At 40.8% G+C, this 26,453-nt stretch overlaps 3 protein-coding genes across 4 annotated transcripts; 2 read left to right on the top strand and 1 right to left on the bottom strand.

The window, feature by feature from the left end:
• The first annotated feature begins 4,391 nt into the window (after window positions 1–4,391).
• LOC108604593 (octopamine receptor beta-1R) lies at window positions 4,392–13,160 on the top strand. Its single transcript, XM_017994127.1, has 7 exons — window positions 4,392–4,924; window positions 6,759–6,956; window positions 7,018–7,189; window positions 8,733–8,869; window positions 8,958–9,140; window positions 9,214–9,367; window positions 10,716–13,160. Exons 1-7 carry the CDS (start codon window positions 4,521–4,523, stop codon window positions 10,962–10,964), a joined length of 1,497 nt encoding a protein of 498 aa, XP_017849616.1. The 5' UTR covers window positions 4,392–4,520; the 3' UTR covers window positions 10,965–13,160.
• A 55-nt stretch (window positions 13,161–13,215) lies between these two features.
• Window positions 13,216–19,651, bottom strand: LOC108604783 (1-aminocyclopropane-1-carboxylate oxidase). Of its 2 annotated transcripts, XM_017994381.1 has the most exons (6): window positions 19,636–19,651; window positions 17,843–18,192; window positions 14,545–14,660; window positions 13,719–14,489; window positions 13,472–13,656; window positions 13,216–13,413 (listed from the first exon to the last, which is right to left on the bottom strand). In XM_017994381.1, exons 2-6 carry the CDS (start codon window positions 17,925–17,927, stop codon window positions 13,341–13,343), a joined length of 1,230 nt encoding a protein of 409 aa, XP_017849870.1. In that variant the 5' UTR covers window positions 17,928–18,192; window positions 19,636–19,651; the 3' UTR covers window positions 13,216–13,340. The 2 variants fall into 2 exon arrangements, with proteins under 2 accessions (XP_017849870.1, XP_017849869.1); XM_017994380.2 differs by lacking the exon at window positions 19,636–19,651 and having other exon boundaries at window positions 17,843–18,352.
• Window positions 19,652–22,871: 3,220 nt separating this feature from the next.
• Window positions 22,872–24,102, top strand: LOC108601332 (odorant receptor 59b). Its single transcript, XM_033293935.1, has 3 exons — window positions 22,872–23,557; window positions 23,612–23,969; window positions 24,034–24,102. The coding sequence occupies exons 1-3, from the start codon at window positions 22,872–22,874 to the stop codon at window positions 24,100–24,102; spliced, it is 1,113 nt and encodes a 370-aa protein (XP_033149826.1).
• Window positions 24,103–26,453: the final 2,351 nt, after the last annotated feature.

Here is a 26,453-nt window from a genome sequence, read left to right on the forward strand (position 1 = left end):
CAATTGTTTGTGTCCTTGATAAGGATGCTGCTTTTCTATTGTTAGCTTGGCATTTAAAAAACACAACAGCAACAGAAAAAAAAAACACAATACTCATGCATAATGCGCTAGCTCTGGCTTGGGTTTGTTTTGTTTCGTTTTGTTTTGAAGTGTGTCTGCCTATGAGCATGTTACATTACCATTGCCAAGCACGGAAACAATTTAAAATACAAAATCATGCGGAAAGCAGACGCAGTGCGGCAGACACATGAGCGGGCTACCTTTGTGGCCGCTTGTCAGGCACACACACACACACAGCAAGTCATGTCTTTGTGTGTGTGTGTGTGTGCCCACATAATTTGTCATACAGTGTCTGACAAATATTTGCACTCTGAGCTCGCAAAATTTTCAGCAAGTTGTCAATCAATTAACGCATTATAGACACGTTTATCTCATTTCTGTTACACTTTTGTTTACCAAATATGCATGTGTATGTGTAACCACAACACACTTTATTAGTTACACTGCCTGTGCGTGCGAGCAAAATGTAACAACAACATGCAAACATTGCCCGCTTAAACTCGTGCAAATAATAAAGTCAACAACAAACTGCTTGCCTGGCAAGGACAACAGCAAACATTTGCATATGAAACAGCATATGTGTGTAAACAAACACACAGACACACGCACACACATTAAAATGCGTAAATGTGTGTAATAAACAAATGTATGCTTTTGACCAAATGACAGTTTTACAGCCGTACAGTGGAGCTGCTTAAAGATACCAAAAATAGCATAAGAGCGCGCACATAAATTGTCTGCATACATATAAGGAAATGAAATTTGAATTTAATATTCCTATTGCAACAGCGCTTTGATGTTGATACCTAAGAATGCTGACTGTGTGGGTTTTCCAATTGATGTTTTACTTAAACGTTAGTGTAATGTAAGCTATGTACAAAGGCTGCGTAAAAAACCAATTATGCGATACCTTTTAGTTGGCTACAGTTTGTAATTTTATATTTGCCTCATACTTAGTTATGATTTTCATCTTTTACTTCCGCAGCTGTTTCCGCGCGTTGTTTTCCTGCTGTCCATTAGACTTAGCTGACAATCTCTTGCTCTAGTCACGCAGCTATTTGCCCATGTCTAATTGTATTTGCACGCTCTACGTGTGGCTGCGATATTAAGCATACGCAGCAACCGCTGAGTCACTTCCATTTATGATATTTAAAGCGGTGTTTCGGTTTATCTGAAATTTACTGCTCGTAGTATCTTTTATCTATTATTTGGTTTTAGCACTGGCATTTGCGTATTCTATGCGCTTTTCAATTGAAATGTTTCTATTCAGCATACATTTGGGTATGCTGCGGTACTTTGCGCTTCGACAATCAAAGCTGCTGAAATGTGCAATAAAATGTGATATGCAAAATATTACGCATACGCATGGTTTAGTATATGAAATATGCATAAAAGCCAAGCAGCGCTTATAAAACTTTTGGCAACTGTTAAATTTCAGCGACATTCATTAATTAAAAGGTTTAAAAACTTTCGCTGCCAGTTTAAATTTAAATTAATTACACACTTAATAATGCGGGCTAATTGCGTCAGTCAGACTGACAGACAGACAGCAAGAAATTTGGTAAGCTGTCTGCTTGTTTATTGCTTAACCTAAATGTTTTAATACATAGCTGTGCTATTTTTGCTGCATACTAAATTTAGCACAAGTATAGTAAATATACACAGCATGCAATGATCCTTGAAATTAGATGCTGGCATTTATAATTGCAGCATATGCATTTTCAGCTAATTTGCAAGCGCTGTGAGTTTTTGGATATTTTCGTATATTTTTGGCAAACCGCAGCAGCAGTAGCCGCAGCAGCAGCCGCAGGAGTTGTCGCCGTCAGCAGCCTGCCAAAAAGTGCAAAAGCCGTCAAAAAAATGTACAGCCAGTTTAAATTTTACTGTGTGTGTGTGTGTGTGTGTGTGTTATGTAAACCATACTCAAATTGTGTAAAGCTGTAGAAATAAAAATGCTGCTCGAAAATTTGTAGAGCGAGCATTTTGCTGGCGTAATGCAAATACATGTATTTGCAGCAATTTAAAATGTAAATGTCTTAAGGCCAACTCTGGCTGGCCAGTTGTGGAGTGTGGTCAGCAACTGGAAGCATGCGCGTGTGGCATGGAATATGTTGCATGCCGTTTTATCAAGGGTATACAATTTGTGTGTGTGTGGGATGAATAATTGAACCGCCACTTCCGCTATGGCAGCTGATTGGCCTTCCAGCTGGCAAGGTCAAAGGACAGGCAGCAGCATTTGTCAAAGACAGTTCAAAGATTCGCTTTCTATGCGATTGACCAAATGCTTGCCATTAACAAAAATTATTTGCTTTTGTCTTGTGTCCTTTTGTTTTTGCCAGCGCTGAGCCTGACCACAAGTTCTCTTATCTTTGCATATTTTACGGCGCCCAATTAGTTTCGATTCGTTGGCACTCGATTTGTTGGCGTATCAGTTGAGCAGAACATTTTCATTTCACTTGATTTCATTTCTGCTTGGTCCTTTTAGTGCTCCTCTCAATTAAATAAGCAGCTGCCCAAGGACCCGAGACCCTAATACAGCTGTGATTAATGAAGTAGCGCCGTGATCGTCTTAGCTTAAAAATAAAGATTCAATTAATGCGTGCCAAAAAAAAAGAAAAGAAAAGAAAAAGAACCTTTAAAATACAATAAAACGCAGAGCCAAGTATTTCTTTATTGCAATTAAGGCAAAAGCGAAAATGTAATTAAGTGCAAACATAAATGCGGTCAGCCCAACTGTATAAAATGGCGTCAGTTGCGGTTGAATGGGTGTGTGTATGTGTGTGTGTGCGTGTAAATAAAGCTTTGCTATCCCAAGCAAATAGCTGGGCATTGCTTTTGGCCCAAATGCCTCAGATGTAAATAAACACAAGGAAAATTCAAATAAGCAAGAATAAGTGCAAATAAATAACTTATAAGCCAACAGGGCAACGCAAACAAAAGCTTATAAGTATAAAAAAAAAAGTCAAAATCATTCATCATTGCATTTTAACAATGACAACATGTACAGAGACGTTGAGCAGGCCGAGATAAGTTTATAAATAAATTGCCCACTGTACTGCAAGCTGAAGCATATGTGCCCATTGTACAGGCAACGACGCTGCTAGCCTGAATGAATCCCTAAAGCAAACAAGCCGAAGCCAAATCCCAGATACTTTAACAACAAATAAAAGTCGAAAGCAAAGGACGCCAGCGCGTGCTGCGCGCGACTTCAAGACTGAGATTGATGCGGTGTGTGCGGAGAGAGCGGAAAGGGAAGTGTGAGTGGAACTGCTGCTGCTGCTGCGTCCATACCTGAAGCGCTCTTTTGTATTGTATTGTTAAAGGCAATCTTTAGCTGCTGTCGCACACGGCGTATACGTGTTGAGGCTGAAGCAGTTGCCAGCGCCCAGAAACTGCAGCTGTTATTGTTGTTGAAGCATTGTCAATGCGTTTGACAAAAGCACTTGGCAAGCAGCAGCAGCAAAAAAAGGAAAAAAAGGAGAGAAAAGCATAAAGAGCGAAATAACGCAGCTTGTGGTTTAACATTTTGCTTTTCAGAATTGAGCGTGTTATTGATTTAAGTCAAAGTTGCAGCAACTTTTTAATATTTATTTGCTTGTCGTACCCACTTGAAAGTCAAAGCCATAAATGATTGCAGCCCCAGGGCTTATACGCACTTATGCAAACATATTCAAACATAATTTGCCAAGCGCTTGATAACAAACTGTAGCTAGCAGATAATTTGAAAATTTTAACTTGTGCTAATGATAGGCGTGGCACAAATTTTTTGACAGGCGACAGCTGCTGCCGCAAAACAAAAAGGCAAAAGGAAGTTAAAATCTCTTTTTATTTTTTTTTTAATTTTTTCTGCGCTGCCACATGGCAACGTTTTACTCGAGGCAAACACATTGATGCTGTTTAGGCTGAATTAAGCCAATTGAGTTAGAGTGAAATTGCATTAGGCGCACACGCCAGGGCCACGCCTCGGCATACAATTTGTCAAGCCAACAGCCAACGCAAAGGCTCAGAGCGAGCTTTGTTTGCGCTTTATTTTTCAGCTGTAACCAACTGCCTGCGGTCATGGCTGCTGCCGCCGCTGCTGCTGCTGCTATGCATAGTGCCATCAAAGGCGCCCAGCTAGGTGTTTATGGGCTTGTTTGTGGATTTGCATGTTCATAGGCATTCGCTGGAGCTGTAGGGCGTGTGCGCTGTCTATATCTAATGACAAATCGTTGGCACGTTTGCCTGCCGCAAATTGATACAAATCGAATGCTAGCGCTTTGTATACGGCAATCAAATGAAATATGAGCACTAATAAATCGTTTAAATACAATTTTCAATTGCAGACTTTTCGACGGTCACTCAGTCAGCAAGGACAAATGACAACGACAATTGGCAGTAGCCCCAATTGCGCCTTGGGGCAGCAATACACGCACAACAATTGCAAGCGCTTCGTGCTTTAACTGCTCAACAATAGAACAATGACAATGCTATTGCAAAAACTGGGCGTAAAGCAGCCACACGAGTCACCGTCACAGTCACAGTCACAATCACAATCACAGGCTATCTATATGCCACTGCTGCTGGAGGCGAGCGGCACGCAAGCGAGTTATTTAAATTTTGTAGCGGATGGACTGGTTAATATGGATGAAACCATGAGCGGTGGCGGTGGCAGCGGCAGCGGCAGTGGCAGCTCGTTGGCTCTGAGCATTGCAGCAGCTAATGGCAGCACGTCTACGACCGGCGCGACAGCGGGCAGCGACGCTGGCAGCGCACATTTGACATTCGTCATTGTCAAGTGTTTCATTATTGGTTTCATCATACTGGCGGCCATACTGGGCAACATGCTGGTGATTGTATCCGTTATGCGACATCGAAAGTTGCGGTAAGTACAACAACAAAAGCTGCGGTTTATTGAATTGTTACGACTCACACACACACACAGACACATAGACACATTGCTTCATTGTCTGTGGCTGTAGCAGAGCATTTTGTCAAGGACAATAGCTTGAGTCTCTCTGCATGGCTTGGGGCGGCCATTAGTTTGTCATAATTTATCATAAACTCGAGCAGTTTGCGTGCCACACACAAAATTTGTTAACTTCGCACCTAGCCTAGGGTCGGGGCTGGGGCTCGAGCTGGGGCCTGGGTGTGCCAGCTTAATTTCTCTGTGCGTTTGACCCGCATTTCTTATGTCTTTTTGCTATTTAAGTATTGTCAAATGTCCGAAACGTGCGTAATTATATCGAAAATGTTAATACTGAGCGTACGCACACACACACACACACACACACACACACACACATCAAATTATTGCCTCAAAAAGGGCGCATACATAAATTTTCCCACACACACATGCAGCTGCTTAGTGTGTTGGTTGGTTGACGACCCACAGAGCTTTGAGTTGTTCATAATTTTGTACGTGTCTCTGGCATAAATTCCATATATCTTTTACATAGGCGCTGGCATTTAAGTAACATAAAATATACAACAACATTAACCAGCAGCAGCGAAAAGTTCGTGGTTGGCACGCCGACGCGCCCACGTCCACGCCCCACGCCCTTAACGCCTACATAGAACCCTCTGGCGTTCAATGTCACGGTGCAAAACTCTTGGCAGGCAGCGTAGGCAGCCTTGACAACAGGCTCACAGGTAAACATTTAAGCAGCTGACATTTGAGCAGGCTCATTTAGCATTTGCTCAAGTCGCAGCGGGCAATTAGCCAAGCTGTCTGAAACCCGTTGTATTATCATTTTTAAATCCTGCCACTGCCAAATTGAGCTTCATTATGCTCAACATGCATTGCTACTTAACGTGACTATCGCGTGTGTGTGTGTGTGCCAAAACTAATAGCCATGTGATAATTAAGGCTTCATTTAGCATAAAACTCCTTAGTGCTGCTGCTGCTCGCTGGACCTTCGTCGACGTCGTCCAGGCCTATGTAATCTCCGGCGCGCTAATTAAACAAACTTTGATGCCAAGGCATCAGAGCAAGAAGAACATGGCCACACAGCTAAAACTGTTTACACTAGCCAACAAAGTTCCATTCCATTCCATGCAGCAAGTGCAAAAATTGTAATTTTTGTTGAGCTCCCGGGCTTAGGCAAAGTAAAAGTTGATTTGGTAGTCAAGCAGTTGTTGCTATTAGAGCTTTGCTTTAATCGGCTTTAAGGCAACACTTCTTTATTGCTTATTTCTGCATAGTTTGGCTTGTGCACTTTTGCGGTTGTTAAGACTCAGCAGCAATAGCAACAGCAATAGCAACAACAAGTGTCCAGCTACGTTCGTTCGTCCACACAGCCAGCTGCGGTTGCTGTGGGTGGGTGTAGGTTATAATTAGGTTTGTGTGCGTCTCCTGTAACTGCTGCTGCTGCTGGCTTTAAGTTGTGGAAATTAAAGCGACAAACTGCTGGAATATTGCGCATACGCCGTGTGCTCATAATTGATTTAAGCGTTGTGTGGCTGCTGTTGTTGGTTTGTTTGCTCGGTTAGCCGGCCTGCAAATTTAAGCCAATTAACAATTAAGCCATTTAAGCATATAAGCCACTTATGCCGCCCCAACACGCTTGTCGCTTACGCTCATAATCTGTCAGTTACAACAGCATTATATCCCATCATTATATACAACTTACCAAGTTTATGCTCTGTGGCGTATCTAACATAAACTTTGTGTCTTTTCCGGCATCTCTCTCTCTCTATCTCTCTCAAACTATTTGCAGCATCATTACCAACTATTTTGTGGTTTCACTGGCAGTGGCCGACATGCTTGTCGCACTCTGTGCCATGACATTTAATGCATCCGTCGAGATCTCGGGACGCTGGATGTTTGGCTCGCTAATGTGCGATGTGTGGAACAGTTTCGACGTCTACTTCTCCACGGCCAGCATCATGCATCTCTGCTGCATATCTGTGGACAGGTAAGCTTATTAGACTTGCAACTGCAACTGCACTAATTAATTGTTACTGCTTTTGTTGCAGATACTACGCTATAGTACAACCGTTAGACTATCCGCTTATAATGACCCATCGACGTGTGTTCATCATGCTGCTGATGGTTTGGCTATCGCCTGCATTGCTTTCATTCTTGCCCATCTGCTCAGGCTGGTATACGACCAATGATAATTGGAAGTATCTCAAATCGAATCCACATGTAAGTTCAGCAGTAGTTGCTGTCATTGATTCCATATATAGATGCATAAGTTTTGTTTGCAACTGTAGCTAAGTTCTATATGCAGCTTATATTCGAAGTCCGAACTCGTACATTAATAATTGCAAACAGCTTCGGTTGAATTTTAAACCAACACAAATAAATTTATTGGACAACTGACAATATTTACTTTTTGCACAAAAATATTTATAGTTTTGCCAGCTTTCATCAGCGACGATTCGTTTTATTTGTAATTTATCATATTTTTATATTTCTGACTAAGCGAACTTTTTTCTGCCAGTAATTGAGGTCATGGTCGCTATGTAAATATAAGAGAATGCGACAAATATTCAGATCAAACAATGCTTATTGTTTAATGTTAATAAATAATAATTTGCAACTATTAACTACATTATCCATACTCAATGCTCAATAATTTAAAAGCGTTTGAGCAGTTGCAACCTAAGCAGGCCTCAATATTCTACAAACTAATCCCATTTGCCCAAGTAATATATAAAAGCCTTAAAGGTTAAAGGTCTTAGCACAAAATATCAATTTTAATCAATCGAATTATGGCACATTAATCTCTGCTTTGCCAAGATATTTTTGCTACGATGTGACATTTATTTTTACTTTGGCTGCTGTCACAAGTGCGCCACGAAGTAGGCTACATAATAGTTCTGCTCTATATGCCATTAGTGCTTACCTTGAAGCCTTGAAAATTGATTTATCTTCGCATGTGTGTGTGTGTGTGTGTGTGGCAATATTTTTACGCCTTTTGAGCTTTGAGCTGACAGCAGGCATATTTATTGGTGGCGTTTTATTGCTGGAATTTTTTCGACATGAGCACGTGCTCGCCCGGGCTGACTGATTGAACAGTCAAGCAGTTAACTTGGCCTAGTTTTTATGCTGGTTAAACAGCAGCCAAAACCAAGCTGATTATTAACAACTGTTGCCAAGTGCTGCTGCTGCGATGACTGCTGTTGGTTATGATGAGCGCATTAGGAAATGCTGATGTATAAATAAATGTAATTATATTTGCGTTTGCGTATTTGTGGCTCTGGCTGTGCCATGTGCCATGGGCCTGTGTATAATTTGCGCCTTGGTGCAAAGCGTTGCGTCTGCTCATTGAAAGCCCTTTTGCATATATTAGCAGTCAAGTTGGCATTTAATTAGTTTAACTTGTTATGCCTGCTCTTGTTGTTGCTGCTGCTTCTGTTGTTGTTGTTGTTTGTTTTGTTTAATATGCATATGCCAAGTCGCGCATAAATCTGATTAGACTGCCTTGTGCTGACTTACAAGTAGCACTGCTGGCAGCTGTAATTGCGTATTCTTTTATTTTATTGCCAGCACTTGAGTGTAATAATCACATTACGCATACGCCGCATAGTGCCAGAAAATGCAATTGCATTGCCATTTAGCTTTCCAATTTATTACACATTTATACAATAAGCAGTTGCAGGCAACTATTTCAAGCTGATTTATGGTACTTAATTTAAGAGTGCTTGATGATGGGGCCACTAATCACATCAAATTACATTCACAGATATGCGAATTCAAAGTGAACAAGGCCTATGCCATTGTGAGCTCATCGATGAGTTTCTGGATACCCGGAATTGTGATGCTCTCCATGTACTATCGCATCTACCAAGAGGCCGACCGCCAGGAGCGCTTGGTCTACAGGTAAGCACAAATTAATTTTGGGGCAGCAATTGCTGCTGCTGCTGTTGTTGCTATTGCTACTGTAGCAATTAATGCTAATTATTCGCAGATCAAAAGTGGCCGCTCTGCTGCTGGAGAAGCATCTGCAGATTAGTCAAATACCAAAGCCAAGGCCCAGCATACAAGTGGAGCAGTCAACCATAACGACCATGCGGCGCGAACGGAAGGCGGCACGCACTCTGGGCATCATCATGAGCGCCTTTCTGCTCTGCTGGCTGCCGTTCTTTGTCTGGTGCGTCGTCAATGGCTCGCAATTTATTTTGATTATTGCTAAATTGTTTGCAATTACTTCTCTCGCCTTAAAGGTACATCACATTCACGCTGTGCGATAGCTGCAAGACACCCCGTTTGGTCGTCGGCATACTCTTCTGGATTGGCTACTTCAACTCGGCGCTGAATCCCATTATCTATGCCTATTTCAATCGCGACTTTCGTGCTGCATTCAAGAAGACACTCCAGGTAAGTTCGCTGCGCAGCGAGTACTCACTGTAACTGTTTGCTTGGAGGCCGCCTTTCACCCAACAACAACAACCAACAATGTGGCAACAACATTGCTGCTGTTGGCCTTATCTTGTCGCAGACTTAGTTGAATGCAGCTGCTGCAGCAGTGGGAGGCGCAAGCTCAACAGCAACAGCAACAACAGCAGCAACAGAAAATGCGTCAACGGCCACGCCCACAGGCATGCCCATGCCTGAGACTAGCTGGTAGCTATATTGGCAAATAGTGCCGACGTTTAGTGCCTCCGTAGACTTGGCTCAACAGCATAGCATAGATAGATAGATAGTTGCAACGTGCTCATGCCACATGCTACTTGCAACATGCTACTTGCTTGCCAGCATGTCACGATTCTCATTGCTGCTAAACTGTCAATTGCCTGCAGCATATTCTTTCTCTCGCTCGCTCGCTCTTTGCACGCTCTCTGTCTCTGCCTTGTCGCTTGCGTTTTCTCTTACAATATATCTATCTTTATAACTCTAAGCTCTAAATCTAAATCTGTGCGGCTGCTGGCCATACTCATGCTCTGTTCTGACTTTCTCTTATTCATGCTGACTTCAATACTCATACTACTTGCACAGCTGACGTTTGACTTGCTGCTGCGTTGTCTAAGGCTTAAAAATGCCCGCTAAAGTATGCAACAAAAACATAAATAAATAATATTTAAATTGGAAACCTACATAAGTATATTATACATGCACACACACACATACACACACTGACACATAAACTAAGCCTAAAGCTCACACCTGTTACCAGCGAAACAAACAACTGCAAATGTGCACATCTTTTTTTTTGTCTTTCTGTTTGGCTTGTGAGCCACAAAGAACCGCAAAATTTACATTTGCACACAGCACTCTTCAACATAAACAAACACCCACACACACACACGCACACGTATACATATACATATTTTATATATATAGCTAGTCCCTTTTTTGAAATGAATGCAGCCTTTTTTTTATTTTGTTTTGAATTTTTTCGTGTGCTTGTGTTTTATTTTCTGTGATGTCCCACACACTCGCAAGCTCAACGCCCCCGGAGCATTTTTTCAACGCCAGCACATTGTCTCTTTCTCCTGTTGTATTTGTCTCTATGGCGCTGCTTGACTATTAAGCGCATCTTGTGTGCCCTGCCCGATGTCGTTTCATTAACGCGTTTGCCTCAACTTTCAGTGCGTAGACAACATTAATAATCTATATAACATAGCTGTATAATAAATACTTAATTTGCCTGTGTCTGCGTCTGCTACTGTGCTATTATGCCCATGCCCATGTGTCTACCTCTGTCTCATGTGTGTTTCTTCTGCAGAGCTGCTGTCCCTATGCGTTCATCAATTGTCGCGCCAAGTTTCGTGGCAATGGCAACGGCGGCGCAGCTGGAAATCTTCGACGCAACACCGCTGGCAACAGAGACAATTCGGGTGAGTTGCCCGGCTGCTTGAACTCCACGGCCTCGACGGAGATACACATGAGTGTGATGCGTGCGCGTCAGTATGCGGTCTCGCCCACAATGACGGGTCAGGAGCAGCAGCAGCTGCATCCGCTCTACACCAACTAAATAAGTTCTAAGCTCTCTAACTGTAACTGTAACTGCAACTGTTGCGCTTCTCTAGACCATAATTGTTAAAAAAGCTAGCTATTCCTATATATATATATATATATATAGCCCACAGGTAAATGTAAAAGTATAAAAGGGTAATCATACATACAAGAAAACAAACACGACAATCCCACAGAAGTAAATGAAGCCTTCAAAAAATTAAACAAAATAAAAATCTTTAACGAAATTTGATGTGCAAATATATAAGTGCAACTATGTATATGTGCAGAATGTACAATAAATAAAAGTAAAAATAGCAGCATATGATATAAAATATTTACAAATTGAATTTAAATTGAAATTGTTGAGCAACAGAAAATATCAAGAATAAAAAAAACATTCCTCACATATATATTGCCAACAGTTTCAAGCAACAGCATATTGGCATTTAGTGCAGTGTTTATATATAAATATACTTGTATTGTATTCAATGTTTGATATACGTATATGAAATTGAAATTGAATTTGAAACATTTACGTTGCTAATTGATGTCATACTATATACATAAATGTTAAGGCGTGTGTGTGTTGGCGTAGATTTAAACATAAGCGAAGCATGTCTTCTACTAGCGAACATACAAACAAACATATTTATTTATTAGTGGTAGCTACTATTACTCACATATCCATTGGGTCTATTAGCCACACACGAGTAAACATTAAAACGCGACTTCAAGTCTCATCAAAAAAATGCTGTTAGAAACACATTTGTGCACGACTCGCAATCTGAGCGCATTAGTTTAGTTTAGTTAGCGCTCAACTAGAATTTAGTATATATACTTGTACACCGATTAACTAGCTAGCTGCCAAGTAGACTCTACCACATCATTTAGTTGCTAACAACAACACTTATAGACTCTCTTATTGATTTGCAATGCCCAATGACAATCTAAGCCAGACAGTTAACAGTGTAGCCAATTATGCTTTCATTTCTCACAGTGTACTTTATTTATGCGCTGCTATTTCGGCTAAAACAAAGCAATTATTCATACAGATAAGCTTATCAAGCGTGGAAATTTTGGCTTTGTTTGCGCGCTCAAGTAGCAAATTTTAATGAACAAGTGCATACGCAATTTGCAGTAGCTCAGGCTTTGTCTAAGGCAGCAGCTTAAGAGCTCAGCCTCATAGACAACAGAGACCTGAACTCAGTCGATTAGCCTAGTCTAAAGCATATAAATAAATTTGTGCCATAATTGATTAAGTTAACAGCTGCAAGTGTTGAGTTAATAAATGCAGAATGTGATTGCAATTTGCAGCTCACTGACCGCAGTCGAGTATTAAATTTATAAATAGCAATACAAGAAATAAATGTGTAAGCATCACATCCGCATATTTGAGTGTTGAACTTAAAGAAAAGTTCATCGTGTCATATTTTAATTGTGTGTGCACAACTGTTTTTATTAACATTCAGCAATCAACTATCAAGAACAACAACAATAACAATCTAAACATGCGACAGCTCATTTGTTTGTTTGCTTAGTTCGTCGTCTGTCATGTCTGTGAAGCATGTGACTTAAAGTCTCATATATGTGAATTAAGCAAATATGAAAGCAAATACTTGTGGCGCACTAAATCGATCACAGTCGAGCGCAGCAGTATGCGCACTAAACCAATAAACAATTGTTTTGTTTACGACTTATTTGTTTGCACGCTTTTTGGCAGCCACTGTACATACATAAATATTTCTATTTTAATGACTGATTAAATTTGTTGTTTTCCCTTTGTTGAATACGAGCTAAAGCTAATAATTATAAGTCATAGTACGTATGTGTGTGTGCATCTGTGTGTCTGTGTTTACACCTATACGTATACAACAAAGCCAATTACGCTCATAAATGTCCAAAAGATAAAATGCATAATAGATTATTTACACTGTAATTCAATTACAATATGAAACAAAAATGAACTTAACTGTGTATGCGTTAGAAAATAATTGTTAACTGTGTTGTTTGTGTGAAAAGTAGCAAAGAAAAACTAACTATATATATACATATATACAATATGACAACAATTTGTTGCAACGTATCCAAGCTTAGTATCAGGCAATCGGTTCTCGAGTCAACTTTTGACTGTCTGTCTCATTAAGTAAATGTTAATAATGTGTGTTTCTCCATGTGTATTTGTATATAAATATTATACATACTAAAAAGAAAATGAAGCAATTACAATCGTATATAATAAAAATAAAAATACAAATTAAATTAAAAAAGATTGATGCAACAAGTGTGTGTGTGTTTGTGTTTTGTATTTGATTCTTATTTCTTTGACTACGCTATACGATGCAATTCTCTTCAAGCTTGACCAATGACTGATGACTGATGGAGCAGCTCAACGTCATTGAGAGTGATTGTTGCTGCTGTAAGTTTCCTTGAACTTTTTCTGTATGATCTGATACGCATTGTAGACGCTACAAAAATAAATCAGCATAAGTACAAAGTGCAAGTTTAAAAGTTAATTGTACTGACCGCTCTTTCGCTGCTTTGAACGATTTCTTGCGCTGCTTGAGACACGTTGCATTCTGTTCGGCTTCTGTTTGTGGCAAATCGCTGGGAGATATCATCGTTATGTTATCTGGATGGCAGAAGAATGCAATGGAGTGTCGACCACGCGCACGTATGTGTTCCTGCTCTGGTATGACAACGCGATGTTGCTGCAAAAACAAAACAAAAGCATAAGCTAAACGCTGGCGTATACTTAATGTTGCGTGCTCACCAAAGCGGGATAGCGTTCCTTGGTCCAGATAGACAGTATTTCACCGCAGTTGACCAATATGGCACCAGGCAAGTGGCCAACGCGATGCCACTTTTCGCTGCCAGGCAGCTTCACCTCCAGTCCGCCCTCCGAGTCTTGCGACAGCAGCGTAAATGTGCCATAGTCCACATGAGCGCCACAGCGTATGACCTCGCCATTGGGCAGCTTGTGCTCCGAGACAGCTCCATCGCCATTCTGATTGTTGTGCATGCCGTCCAGCTCGTTGAGGTCGTCGCGCGGATTGTGCTCGGGACGAAAGTCTGGCTGATCGGACAGACAACGCTGATAACTGTATTGGCAACGGCCCTTGATCACATCGTTGGTGCTATGTCCAGGCTCATCATCGACAATCGGTGGGTAATAAAGCATACGCAGTGTGGTCATGTTGTCGTGATCGCCGGACAGCATGTGTGAGTGTTTCTCCAGAAAGAATGTGTGCGGAATGTCCAGCGAGACGGCCAGCGCCTGCAGAATGAAGCTCGCCAGCGCCTTGAAGTCATTCGCCAGCGTGCTGATGTGATCCGCAAAGCCTGGCAGCGGCTCCTCTGGCAGATTCTGTGCATTCAATGTGCATATGTTGAACGCATGACGCAGCTCTGGCGTCTTGCCATCAAAGCGCTCAATGCCCGGACTGACATAGCCGTGATTATCGCCATCGCTGCGTATATAATGCTGTTTGACATCCGCCTCCAGATTGACAAAGTCATCCAGATGATCCCAAGCGGTTTTCAGCTGCAAGCAAACAAACCAATTAAATGCTGGTTACTGTAGCGTCGTACCCACTTACTTTCTCATCGGAAATGCCATGATTAACCAGCAGCGCCATGCCCTTCTCGGACAAGGCCTTCTGTAGCTGATGGCCCACTCTGTTGACCACCGACTTGACGGGCACTTCCTCTATGCCTGCAAAGCAAAAGCAACATTAGTTAAGTGTGTGGGCGTGAGAAGCAGTTGCGCTACTATTTACTACTGTTGCTAAACGTTTTATTATCAAAATTTGTTAAAATATTAATTCCACGTATCGAGCAGCACAGCTGTTGCCAATCAACGTTCGAACTGTTAACAACTTTATGGCTAATAATAAAAAAAAATATAATAACACAAGCCGCATGTATACGGCGCTCATAAATAGCTGATACGCTGCTAAAAGCAAACACTTGTTGATTCACAAATCGCCACACGCCGCCGCGTAGCCGAGCACGTGCCATTTACGTAATGTAAGCAAGTATCTAATTTGTAATTTGCACTCATGAGCATTGATGTTGTGCTATGTTATTACTCGAGTCGAGTCGATTCAGCTGCAGGCGTCTAACAAACTCAATCAATGTGCAATTGCAATTGCAGCTAAATGCAATCAATTTCAATGCCAGCACTCAGTTTACCTGTGCGCCGACTGCAGCGGAAAATTAAATGAAAAATATATATTTATGAGATGTACTTAGCGCAGGTAAAAGCCATAAAACGCCGTCATTGTCAATTGAGCGGAAATTGCGGCAGCTTAAAGGGCAACAAATTGCTTCAAGTCTTATCACATCATTGCGACGAGTTGAGCAGTAAGCTTGTCTATATAGTATATAGCTACATGTATGTATTATGCAGTTGTAATTTGCTGATTGCTCATTTGGCATGCCATATGAATGAATATAAACAATTGAGCATATATTTCCATGAAGGTGTATTGACGTTGACACACGGGGCGTATGAGCAGTCTATAAATAAATAATTGGCAATTTCATTTCCACACTCTAGCCACACCACCCCATCCCCACCCCACGCGCACAACCAACAAAACCCTTAGCACTCTTATCAACAACATGACGCACTGTTTTTTTGTCAAAACGACAGATAAGCACTGAAAATTCACGGTTAATGATAATTACGTTGTACGCTGGCCTATCAGTGCGTATTGTGCTTTGCTTTGCTTTAATTTACACTGATAATAGTGAGAGTGAGAGCGAGTCTTGTCGCCAAGCTGTGGCAAATTCCTATGCCCCATTGGCTTTGTCTAAGGTCAGGCAATCAATTGATGCTCAGCTTATGAAAATAACAACGCCTTTCAATTTCAATTTCATTTTATTACACACGCCTGCCATTTGAATAGCACTAAACTGTTTGCATGCAATTCAATTAGACGCTCAACTGCGTTGCGAGCACTTTTCAATTTATCTGTCATTTGCTCACATGCTAGTCGCTAACTTGTGGCTAATTTAGCTATATTGAGGCTAATTAATTGAGTCAGCATAATGACGTTGCTCAGCAAACTGCACAGAGAGACAGAGAGAGAGAGAGAGAGAGAGAGAGAGAGAGAGAGAGAGAGAAGGCTGTTCGCTAGAGATTGAAGATCATCGACGCGCTTTTGGCTTTGAATTTTCTATTTCGAATTATTTGATTGGCAGCGATCGACGCGCTGCCAAAATAGCAAATGCAAAATAAAACAACATTCTTTTATATTATATAGCACAAATTCTTTTGATACATATGTATGCTGTCTGTTATAAAATTTTCATATTTTGCTTTTAATTATTGGAATTTCTATTGACGAAACGCTTTTGGTTAAAAAGTATCTATGGGCCGCAAGTTGCGCATTTGTTCTCAAAAAAAAAAAAGAAAACTAATTCAATATTTATGGCGCAATTTAAACGCCAAAGCATATGCGAATTTAATAGCATTAATTTATTCCGTGGGGGAATTTTTGCATCAATGCCTGACCACAACTAATATTTTATTTATAGACAATTTAATGGCGCGCATATTTCTGTGTTATTTTTCAGCAGTAATTAAATTACAAAATGCATTTAAAGTTTTTATTTCTAGTGAAACTGATTAATGTGGCTTCGTGGAATTCAGCTCGATTTAATTATCTACAATTATGCCATAAATATAAACATTTGCATACAACTGGTTTGGAATCAAAGGGTTACAATAACATATTACAGCATCGAGAGCTGGAACTGCTTTCCAATTAAGCGAGCAGTAGCTAAAGTGGACGACGGCTTCGATGACGCTCGTTGAACTGCGTCACAACATCTGTCAGCAGTTGGCAGCGTGTAAATACAACAGTTATGATGTTGTGAGTGTTCCAACTTAACAAGCTGCGAATGCCGTCAAGCGAGTTGCAGTAACAAATGTGGACCAAAACGCAAACAATAACAAATGAGCGTAGCGCGAACAGATCTTTATTGAAATGCGTGTTGTGTTTGAGTTTCCGCAATTGAATTTGTTTACTGGCTTTGAATTTATTGGAAGCACTATGACATTAAGTAGTTAGTTCAAAAACCTCTACAATTTGTATTGATACGAGCGACTTGAGCGTTGAGTCGGGGTCAATGGCTCTAATGTTTCGAAATGAGCTTGGCCAGCACGAAGGCCACGACGCGTCGAAGTCGAAGGTTGACAGTTCATGCAACAGCTAGAATACTCTAGCTAGCAGATAAGCTGTTAATACAAAATCTAACTAGCATGACTTAATACAATATTTACGAAAGCAATTTGCAGATTTGTAGATTTAGGCATGGCTCATATATTTGCGTTAGCTTAAAGAGTTAGAATGTTTGAATTGCTTGTTGATACTATCTGCGTTGATAAGCAACAAAATTATCTACAATAATTTGGTAATATTTATTTTTATTGGCCCAAACACAGTGCACAGTGCTGTAAAGCTATTCCAGATATTCCACTGCAAGTAAATTAAACTTTTATTTTAAGCGCGTGTGCGTAAGACAACTTTGACATGTCTCAAAGGTAATTAAAGAAACACTCGACTAACTTGTGCACTGAAAGTGCCCAGGTGTCAGTTGTCAGTTGCACAAGTTAATAATTGAGCAAGAGAGCGACTACATTGAACATGTTTTTACTTGTACTTTTTGTAAATTAAGCAACCATAATAAACAAGCACAATCAACAGCAACAACAACGACAACAGCAGCAGCAACAGAAATCACGCGAAGCGAACCACAATTTAAAGCTGCTAATTATTTAAGTATGACTCATGGCTGTAACAATAGCACGCTTAGCAACATATACTATATATAAATTAAATTTTAGCTAGAGCTTTTTTTTGTTGGGAAATAGGTTTTTGCACTTACCACAATGGGCTAAATCGATGATCGGCACCGCTGAACGCGAGAGCAGCGTATCGAGTTTGTCGTCGCTTGATTTTGTTTTTAGCATTTTGTATTTGTTTTGATTTGTTGTTTTTGTTTGTTATTTTGTATTTAATGCTGTTTGTGATTCTTTGGCTTTTGCACTTGCAGTAACAATTTATGCGAAACTGTCCGACGTTGACTTGATTTGTTATTGCAGTTTATCAGCAAGTTTTATAGCTTAGCTATTGTTGAGCTGTTTATTGATTTATTTTTAATGTCCACACTTGCATTTTGTAGCAAAAACTTCCGCCAGCTCCACAGTGCGCCACAGTGGATGAGAGAAAAATAAACTAAAAACAAAACAAACTACTGTCAAACTACCGCTGTCGAACGAGGTTTGGGTAATATTTTATGAAACGCGTATCGCGAACGCTGTGTACATACATACAAACAGATATATATGTATTTATATTTATTTATCTTTTATTTTGTACGCCTCGCAATGTTGCGATCGTGGCGAGTTGCTTTGGCAAACTGATCGACAATAAGCCAAGTTGGCGTTTTCTTGAACGTTCTGCTACGTACGTGTGAGTGCTGTATACGTGTGCCTCTGTGTGTGTGTGTGTGTGTGTGTGCGTGTTTTTGTTGTTGGTATTGTCGCTTATCGCACCTCAAAGTACGGGAAACTTTTGTGCTGCCTGCCTGCGGGTGAGTGCGACCATTTGGTCGCTCTCGCTCTCTTTGGCATGTGTGTGCCGCAATTAGATAAAATTTAATCAAATCAAAACTGTGATAAGTGAATTAGCACTTGTCGTTTTTAGCAATGCGTTTAAGCAAAAACAGACGCAGGCCCCAAGCCGCTTGAGACCATATTTGCTCACACACACATGCACACACACTCTTAACAGTTAATGCCATGCGTTGTCTTGGCCTCTCATCAACAGGTAGCTGGCAATTAACGACTGCTCAGGTACTTGCACACGTTCGTATGATGATTTATACATATAGACATTCAAATGTAGCGTATGTACATACTGCATATGTGTGTGTTTGCATTTGCTTTGTTTTGTATTCGCGTAGTGTTACACATACTTTTTTATTGAGGAGTGTCGCAACGCATACACACAGACACACACACACGCACACTTGTGCAAATGTATCTGACAGATCTCGTTTAACGGCACTCTCGTTTTGGACTCTCAGGTGTGCCCGGCCCTGTGCTGGTTTCACAAATCTGCGCTGCTTCACCCCTTGGACCGACCGCGTCGCTTCAGCCAGCTGAGTTCAGATTGCATTTGCTTTTGCTTTCTGATGCTGCTGCTGTTCCTCCTGTTGTCCGCTGTTGCCAAGCGGCCTTTGTGTGCTCACAGGAAACACCAGATGAGCAAGACAAGACAAAACAATCAAAACAAAAAAACTGCTATGCAAAACAACTTTTAAAGCGGGCTGGGGAGGGGGAAACTCAGCTAGCTAGCGAGGGGCTGCTTATGTCTGCGCATGAGTAAGCGTTTATCATGCTCATGCTCAACGTTCAAACACACACACACACCACCGCACACACATAGACACAGCACTGCTCATACATATTCAAATCTATTTTTAAATAACAAGTAGGTTTGGCTGCATGCTTTTTGCACTTTGGAGTTGCTGACGAAAAGCAGCTTTCTTTTTTCGCTCAGATTTCCCTTTTTAGTTGAGTTCAATGCAGCCAAAAACTCAAAACCAATTTATGCACAACTGTATGCACTTATAAAGTGCCAGCTGTTTAGCTTTTTTGTTATTACTTTACACACTTTCTCACAACAGCAGCAATTTTCCGCCAGCTTCGAAGGTTTTCAATTTACGCTAGAGCTGGAAATAACAAAAGATTTAGCAAAGTGCGATATATCGATATTTTTTAAAAGTGCTCAGTTTCTAACATTACGTGCTCACCTTTGCGTGCTGTTAATGAGAGCGCTTTAACATTTAGCGGAGACACGGATCTACTTAAGTAGGTACAAGCACCGTTAGCTAAGAGATGCAGGGCTGCTAAAAGCGGTTGGAAGCTTGGAATTAGTTCTGCAAAACGCCAACTTATCAATAAACAAAAACAGTTTTATTTATATATAAACTTATAATAAAGTAGATAGTATTATAATAAAAAAAACATAATGAAATGTAAAGGTTAAAAATTATGCACTTTACACTGGAGTATATAAAAAATAACTATTTCAGCCAGTTAATTGATAAAATATTTATGTACACACATTACCAAGACATATTTATAAATAATTGTAAATTCCAATCAATAGATCAATCCATGATAGCTTAAATACTTATTCGTTGCGTCGAAAGTGCAGAGTGCATTAATATAAAAATATATGGTGAATCCTTTTAATATACTCATACGTTCACATATTATACACTCGTATAATGGATTATTATTACTATGCCTTTGATGGATTCGCTGCGTGGCAGCTGCTTGCCAACAATTTGCAGCATTCGTTGGCCGTTCTTCGCTTCGCCCATCGCCAGCGCCTTCATTTTGCTCGCTGGCTGCCAACAATGAATTTAATAAAAGCTACGCTGGCTGTTGCATCAAGCAAGGAAGCAAGCAAGCAACAAAAGCAATTGAGGGCCCACTTTTATCATCAAATGATTTTCCTTAGCAGCTAAGCTGGGCGCAATTTTTACGGCGACGTCAGCGCTGCACTCGCTGCCAAACAAAGACCAAACGAGTCACGTCAACTGCATATGTGTTGGTGTGTGTGTGTGAGTATCTGTATCTGTATGGAGTGTGTGCAACGGTAATCTATCATAATTTTTATATCCTAAAATCCCATTTTCGTATTAGAGCAAAAATGTCTGCGAGCAAATATAATAAAATGGCTAACACATCGACATGAACATGGACAGCAGCCAGGACCAGGAGAGCAGCCAAGTGTGCCATGCAGAGGCCAGAGTCCACACTTATGCTGCTTGTCAAAGGATAACCCAACACACGCACACACACATATACAGAGGAAAAGATATGGAGCGGACATGCCATGCCAACAGTATGAAATTCCAGCCAAGCGCTTGATTTTGTTCCTATTTTCGTATGATTTCTTTTTATTTTCGTATTTTTTTTTGTAAACCGTTCTAAACATGAGCGACATGTGTGTGTGTGTGCGCTGGTGTTGGTGTGTTTGACTTAGCTTCACTTGCCGCGTTTCATTTTTCAATGGCTTGGCTTTAGATAGCGCAAAAAAGAAAATCCCCTCAAATACTCGTAGCCAACCATTTTATGAGTTCAGTCCGGCACTCACGATCCGCTTGCACTTACACCAGGCCAGTGTCACGCCGGAAATGGCACAAAGGATAGACACAGCACATCAGATGCTTGCTTGGTTTTTGCATAAAATAGCAAATGAGTGCTCTAGTAAAGGCAAACCCAATTATTATCTTTTATTAATTAAACAAAATGTGCAATTGTTTAATGCCAGTTAAGTAAAAACCACAGCTAGTTGAAGCAGGAAAAAAAACAGGCGCCGCCTGCATCAACAGCTGCCAACTACATATTTTATATTTAAATTAAAAACTGACAAGCCTACAATATATAGCCAACGATAAAATACTCTGCAAAGTGTGAGCATTACAACTTACTTATGAGTTGAGAAAAGCGGTAATCATAATACTTTAACTATCAAAATCTATGAAAACATACAAACGTCTTAAATAATTTATGTAAAATTAAAAATGGTATACAATTGTTATTCGACATACCCGTCAGCTAAAAGCTGCAAGCTTATGCACGGCGTTTAATTAATTTTTAAATAATAATTTTAATAAAAGCAAAAGCAAAGCATGTAACTGGCTACAGATTTTATGCCATAAAAGATTTCAGTGCAATCAATAAAGGCTGAACGGCTTTAAAAAAGTCATAAACTGGACAGATGCTTTTATAGTCAGATTTATATTGGAGGCAATGCAAATTAGTCTAGAATGCAGGGAGAACAAAAAAAAGGGCTGCCAGTTTAGCAATTAAATTGCTATTTGTGGTAACTTTAAGCTTTAGGAACTTTTTAAAAGATAAGCAGCTGAATCTACTCAGCTATTGATGTCTCTGTCTTACTTGCTTTCCAAAGTCGGCTGCGCTGCTTCAATATTTTAATTCGCTCAGACCGTTTCGTCTGCTGAGAGCGTAAGATGGCGGCGCTGCCTTAAATTACATTGGCGGCCTCTTGAATTTTGTATATGCGCATGTGTAAAAGCAGATAAGCAGCTGAGCTCATGGAGTTCTTGCTGTCTTTGTTTTGCTTGCCAAAGTCGGCTGCGCTACTTCCATGGAAATTTTAATTTGCTCAGAGCGCTTTGACTGCTGAGAGAGTAAAACCAAGATGGCGGCGTAGCCATCAATTACATTCGCGGCCTCTTTCACTTTTGTATGTGCGCATGTGTAAAAGCAGATAAGCAGCTGAGCTCATTCAACTGTTGCTGTCTTTGTTTTGCTTGCCAGAGTCGGCTGCGCTGCTTCCATGCATATTCGAATTCGCTCAAAGCGCTTCGATAGCTGAGAGAGTAAAACCAAAATGGCGGCGCTGCCTTAAATAACATTGGCGGCCTCTTTAACTTTTGTTTGCCCGCATATGTAAAAGCAGATAAGCAGCTGATCACACACAGCTCTTGTGCTGTCATTTTCTTGCTTGCTTCGCTATTGATATTGAAATATACGCACCAATTAAATTCAGCCAGCTATATATATTAACTCAGTTTGATAAACGCTGACAATTCACGGCAGGCAATTGGGGTAGGTCAAGCATAATATATTCAATAAAATAGCATGTAGCTTAATTATAGACAAGATTGATTGACGTGCTTCACACTTGACCCTACTTAGGAATTCTTTTCAATTGCTTTGGCGAGTTGACAGCATATAAAAGCTTAAGCCCCTTGGCTGCTTGGCCACAGTTGCATTCATACAATGCCAAGAGTATTTGAATCGATATATCCTGCTGCGCTTACGTTGCGCGTACAGTCCCGAGACTGTTGCCACTACTTGTATCGAGTAATGCAGCTAATCGGCTGGCTAGCACCTCAAAGCGGAAGTGAGCATTATCTATACGTATATGGCTGGCGCTTGTTCGTTGCATTGATTGTGATTTACCTGCCATGCGGATTTGTGCTCAGCCTGGTGCTGAACTCTAAGCTGCTGTCAGTAAGCGAGTTCTTTGTGATGCTGCAGACTTTCATAAGCATCTTTGGCGCCATAGCCAAGTCGCTCAATGTGTGCACACTGCTTGGGCGCCTGAGAGCCACAGAGTGTCTGCTGGATAAACTGGACATGCTGCTGCTGAGCCAAGCTGATCGCCTGAGAGTGCGCAAATCTGTGGCACTTTGCAATCGCATTGTGCTCGTCTACAGCAGCGTCTATGTGGGCTATGTGGCAACGATGTTTATGGCTGCCATTTGGGCTGGCAAGCCGCCATTGATGATGTACTTTGTGCTTTTTGATTGGCGCAACGGCGCTGCCAGCTTTTATATACACTTGCTGTTTGAATTTGTGATGCTCATTTATGCAGTGCTAATGGGCGTGGCAGACGATACATATAATCTGCTGTTTTTAATAATATTTCGCACGCATATGGCAGTGCTCAAGCAGCAGCTGCAACTGCTGCGGGCTGATCCCAACAAAACGGAGGCTCAAAACTATTCGCAGCTTGTGCATTGCATTGTTTATCACCAGAGCATACTACGGTAAGCTATTTGTTTATAATTAATGCACTACTACATATAATAATACTCTACTAGCTGCTGCGAGAGCATTCGTCCTGTTATATCACGCACTATATTTGTGCAATTTGTCATCATCGGCTCAGTGCTGGGCCTCACACTAATGACTCTGCTCTTCGTGGATAATTTCTGGCAGTGCTTACCTATGATTGTATCCTTTATGGCCATTCTGCTGCAGACGTTTCCATTCTGCTATCTATGCGATTTGTTCGTTGACGACTTCAAGCAGTTGTCTAATGCAGTGTGGGCCACGCCCTGGATCGATGCAGAGCCAAGATATAAGAGTACTTTAAGAATATTCATACAACATGTGCAGCGGCCAATTGTGTTTATTGCAGGTGGCATATTTCCTATTTCCATGAAGAGCAACATTCATGCAAGTCTTAGACACATTTTAACTTACACTGCAAAGTCTTATAAATCAATATTTAATATTACAGGTAGCAAAGTTTGCATTCAGCGTTATTACCATACTACAACAACAGAATCTAGCTGAACGCTTCGAGTAGCAAAAGTTTATTGCTATATTTGTTAAAATTTATATATTTACTTATAGCTCTGAGACCTGTCTTTACAAATTGCAAACTAAGTTAACTATAACACCTGCAAACGTGCGAACTCAACATGTTTTCTTGAAATGTAAAAACAAATAAAATTTATTGTTGGCAGAAACTATTTTTCGTTGGAAATATTTTTTAAATAATTAAATGACATCAACTGAACGCTTAACAATTGACTCACATTTACTTCCAGCAGTCTCGGCAGCAACAGCAACAGCAACAACAACAACAAAAACAATAAGTGTGCATAAAGGGCTTTTTAAAGCAACAACAATAAATTTAATTAAAACTTTTAACAAGCTTCGGTTCATTTCACTTTTGTCAGACAGCTGCGCGCGTTGTGTGCGCTCGTTTTTGAATTCGTCGCAAATTCGGGATGCGCTTGATTTTCGTTTATGGCAACGTTTCATATTTGATATTAATTAAAAAGTTTATACTGTCGCTTGGGCGATTTAAACAAATTGTCGCTGCCTGCGTTGGTGTCAGCGCAGTGACGAACAGCAGCAAGCAAATGTGCAAAAAAAAAAACGAAAATCCAAAATGAAAAATCAAATACAATGACACTGTCATGTTGTCCAAGTGTGTGTGCCTGCGTGTGTGTGAGCAAGGACGAGCCTGATGTGCGTATGAGTGTTTTATTTGATTTTTTTTTTGTTCATGTTAAACTCGCGTGAAACCAGCGCCAATGGCAACGACAGCTGCTAATGTCACGCCTGCCCCTGACAGCGAGTCTTCAAATAATAATAAAAAAGAGGCAGAGTGTGCAGCTAGTCGAAGTCGCTACACACTTGACATAGCTTTAAATATATAGTTAACTAAATGGCTTATGAGTTTTCTTGGTAAAATATAAAACAAGCTAACAGTCTATGCCAATTATTTAAGCACAAGTTGAAGACAGACAGGCAGAGAATGAAATTTTCATCAGACTGGACTTCAGCTCATTGACCTTCAGTTTAAAGTGCAATAAACTTCGCAACGTAACTGCAGCAGTTGCTCAATTTGGAGCACAAGTGCTACACATGCCTTTTCTTATTATTTGGATTTTGCAGCACATCTTGGCCCTAATACAATTTATATAATATTATTTGTTGTCTGTGTGTCGCAGGTAACATAAAAATAAAATGCGTGTCGCATAACTCTTTTAAGTCTCTGTAGCGTCTGCCTGCGGCGCATCCTTCGCTGCGTTGTTACGTGTCTATGACATTTTCAAATCAACACGGCTCACAGCCGTGCGTTGGGTGTGGGGGGGCTGAGTACCTGTGCCAGCAGACAAACTCATAATATCTGAAGTCTGAGCTGAACTCAACATTTGCACAATAAACCGAACACACTTGACTGGAAATGTAAGCGATAATCCCTGGGGGGCCGTGACATGTGCGAAGCTGGAAAACGCGAGAGCGCGAGCTCATAATTGAAGTCTGGGTGGCAGCCAGGATACGCGGATATGTGATGGGGTTGCATATTTATGTCAAAGTTGCGCCACTTACAGCTAAGACTGCTGCAGCAGCAGCAGCAGCACGAAGGAGGGAAGAGCAAAACGCTCGCATCCTGTGTTTAATAAACTCTCTCGCCGTGCTGGCGGCGCGTCGCGACTTTGGCCAAAAACTTTGTCGATATTTATCGAATTTCATAGCCGGCGGTTAAATGTTTGTCGGTCTTGCATGCGCGCTGCTGTTCGTGTCTGTATTTGCATGTCTATGTGTGAGTGTGTGTGTGTGGCTTCTTACCAAATGTGGCTTTGTACTTTTGCTACCCGGAACTCGTGGCTCAAAGCAGGCAGGCAACCCTCCGCTAGGAGTAAAGCACTTCCTGCATTGAGTTTATGGCATGTATTGAGGCATGTTTTAAGTGGTTTTACAGGACGCGCCTCATTGCGTCTTGCAATCAATTTACTCTTTGCTCGTTACGTATACGCAGTGTGCGCGCTACATAGATAGATACAACCGCACAGGTGGGTAATTCGCTTGCTCGCTAGCGCGAGCGCATAAAAATTTATTCATATTTTAACTAATATTTATCAATACAAAGAACAGTTGGCGGCAATAACGAGTTAGCAAATTGAGGGGCAGGTCCGCATATTAAGTGGCATATTATAGCTCGGATATGATTGTTCCTTACTTTTATTTACATATATAAAGCAAGCAGGCGCATAAATTGTGTTGCCTAAATGGCACGCAAATTTGTATTTAGCTCAACTTTGATGTAGCTGAACAAAATACATGCAATGTGGCCTTAGAGTCAGTTGCATTATGTATTAAATATTTTATAATCAGATCAGGTCGCTGCTGGAGACGTTTAAA

This window comes from Drosophila busckii, chromosome 3R (genome assembly GCF_011750605.1).
Source record: "Drosophila busckii strain San Diego stock center, stock number 13000-0081.31 chromosome 3R, ASM1175060v1, whole genome shotgun sequence".
Taxonomy (NCBI): Eukaryota; Metazoa; Arthropoda; class Insecta; order Diptera; family Drosophilidae; genus Drosophila; species Drosophila busckii.